The 2,657-nt window shown below is 55.1% G+C and overlaps 1 protein-coding gene across 1 annotated transcript in view; it reads left to right on the top strand.

Annotated features, from left to right (window-relative positions):
• Positions 1–2,657, top strand: part of LOC107210984 (mesothelin-like) — a 23,499-nt gene that overhangs the window by 4,495 nt on the left and 16,347 nt on the right. Inside the window, exons 9-14 of the mRNA XM_033518004.1 lie at positions 275–437; positions 708–923; positions 1,136–1,306; positions 1,686–1,832; positions 1,962–2,011; positions 2,471–2,591. Coding sequence (XP_033373895.1) covers positions 275–437; positions 708–923; positions 1,136–1,306; positions 1,686–1,832; positions 1,962–2,011; positions 2,471–2,591 — 868 coding nt within the window. The remainder of the gene's footprint in view (positions 1–274; positions 438–707; positions 924–1,135; positions 1,307–1,685; positions 1,833–1,961; positions 2,012–2,470; positions 2,592–2,657) is intronic.

The following is a 2,657-nucleotide window of genomic DNA, read 5'->3' as shown; positions in this document are numbered from 1 at the left end:
CATTAATTTTCTCTTTAAGGGTTCCATTTTCAAATAATGCCACTGCCCTTGGTCCTGAGGAGGGCCAGACCCCAAGTTGTTTTTCCTGGGAGATGCTTTCCCTGCAGTGCCAGCTCCAGCTGATGGCCAGCAGTGCTTCCAGGGTTTTTCAGCTCTCTGAGCTGGAGCTTTGGCATCATCAGAGCTAAAATGATGGGGGAAACGTGCCTGGAAAAGAAGGAAAAGTCTGCTGGAGCCCCTCGCTGACCGACAGCCTCTCCTTTTCTCCCTGCAGCCTCCCAGATGAATTTATTTGTTACCTGAGCCCCAGGGCGGTGAGGAACCTGAGCAAGGAGGAGACTTTGGGAGTGGCCCAGAGGCTCGGGAAGAGCTGCCCATGGAGCAGGGGAATGCCTGGAGGGAGAGCTCCCTCCTCCCTGGCATCCCAGGAACTGCAGGTGAGCACCTGGGGATTCTCCCAGCTGCACAGAACCTGCCGGGGGTGACTCGTGTCCCCTCTTGTCACCCTCCTCGGGGTCACCCTGTGTCTTGCTTGTGGTGTCTGGCTGGCTTTTCATCACCTCACAGTTCTCAGTGGTGGAAATGGCCCGTGCACAGCCTTCAGCAGGGAAACCTGAGGCAGAAATCCAGGGATTTAAGACATCCCCAGACGGTGGGATCCAATATTTCTCCTCTGACTCTGCTCTGTCTCCGCGGGATCTTTGCAGGTCGCGTCTGCCCTGGTGAGGAATTTGGAGGATTTCTCTCCAGCAGTGCTGGGAGCCTTGGGCCAGGCTGCCCTGGGGCTCTCGGTGTCCAGCATCCAGGACAGCATCCCTGAGGAGCACCTGGAAGCAGCTCTTCCCTCCCTGGGAAGCGTCCGAGGCTGGAATGCCGAGCAGTCCAGGGCTATCGTCAACAAACTGCTCCTCTCTGGCTACCAGGTACAGAGTCCCCAAATGCAGGGTTGATTTCCTCGTGGGAAGGGATTTGGGTGTTGGAAATGCCCAGGGAGGTTTGGAGTTCCCATCCCTGGAGGTGTCCAGGGAATGTTTGGAGGTGGCACTCAGGGGACAAGGAGGGCATCGGGCACAGCCGGGACTCGAGGATCTCAAAGATCTTTTCCATCCGGATTTTTCCTGGGATTCCCTTGCAGATCCTGGATGGACAGAGCCTGGCAGAGCTGGGGACTTTGGTGGGTGGCCTCAACAGCAGCACACTCCAGAGCCTGGCCCCAGAAGTTGTCCTGGAGGCCATCCAGCTGCCAGGCTTCGCCCAGCTCCTGGAGCCTCTGCCCTCTGCTCTGAAAAGGACCCTGGTGGAAAAGGTGAGCTGGTTTTCTCTCCTCAGGCCTCCCAGAGCAGCAGGGCTGGGAGCTCTGCTTACCTGGGGCCAGGTGTGCACGTTCCCTGCGGGATCTGCCTCGGTGGCAGCAGGACAAAGCCACTCCAGGCCCTGTGTCGGTGTCCTGGGCCTGCTCAGCCTCCTGGGGACGAGGACAGGGGGGATTTCTTTCATGGGGTGGTCCCAGAAATGATTTCCCAGTTGATGTTCCCAGGGAAAGAGCAGAAATGGAGCAGAATTAGCTCGAGGTTGGACTTGATCATGCAGGTCTTCTCCAACCTCAACAATTCTCTGGTATTGCCACGATTTGGACTAAAACTGGGTGAGATTGTTGTGCTTTGTCCTGTTGGGTTTTTCCCAAGGTTTCCTCCAGGGTTGGCCACCCCTCTGAGCTGGTTAAACTCATTCCCAGTGCTCTGGCCAGCTACATCCCAAAATCCCTGCTTGTTTTTGGGGAAGAGAAGCCAAATGTGCAGGATCTCAACGATAAACCTTGGACCAGAGACCAGGTAATGGGGGGTGGGCTCCTCCTTCCCCTTCCTGCCAGCCCTGCCCTCTGTGGGGCCATGAATCCCTAAAAATCCCCCTGGAAATGGAGCTGTTTTCCCTGGAAAACCTCTCTCTCTTTGCTCCCCAAGGCTGCCATGTTTTTCAGTGATGTGGTGCAGGCAGAGCCTGACTTCAGCAGGTAAAGATTTTCCTCCTCTCCTTCCATTTTCTGTCAGTTTTCCTGGCAATTCCCACATTTCCCGTGGTGAATGTGGCTCATCCAGCCCCTGGAATCCATAGGAACAGGTGGGAAATGGAATGTGAACCCCAACACGACATGGAACACACAGATTTACCAGGCCTCAGCTGTAAAATACACCCAGAGGCCACATTTTATCTCTAAAACAATGCTGCTGGAATTCTGCTCCAGATTGCCTCTGGAACGCATTTCCAAGCAGGGAATATCCCAACCTTCCATGGAGGGAGCAGTTCCAGGGATTAATTTCGGGGGGCTGATGCATCTTTTGACGTATTTGAGATGAAAATGATAAAAACAGAGATTTATATCTGGAAAAACCAGCGGGGTCAACGGTGTCCTGCTCCAAATACACCTTCCTGAAGGCCTTTTCCTTCTGATTTTCCTGCTGGGAATTCCCAGGCTCTCCCAGTTTGTCCTCCAGGGCTTCACCTGCGCAGCTGCCAGCGCTGTGGGAGCAGAAAGGTTCCAGGAGCTGGCCAAAGTCATGAGGAAGAAGAAGGTCAGGCTGGGGCAGGACCAGGTAATCCTGACGTTCCCAAGGTGCCAGAACAACCCTGGGAGTTCAGGGACTGGAGCAGGGATGTGT

The sequence above is a fragment of the Parus major genome, chromosome 14, assembly GCF_001522545.3.
Source record: "Parus major isolate Abel chromosome 14, Parus_major1.1, whole genome shotgun sequence".
In the NCBI taxonomy this organism is placed as follows: domain Eukaryota; kingdom Metazoa; phylum Chordata; class Aves; order Passeriformes; family Paridae; genus Parus; species Parus major.
This window is presented reverse-complemented; position numbering and strand designations above follow the sequence as displayed.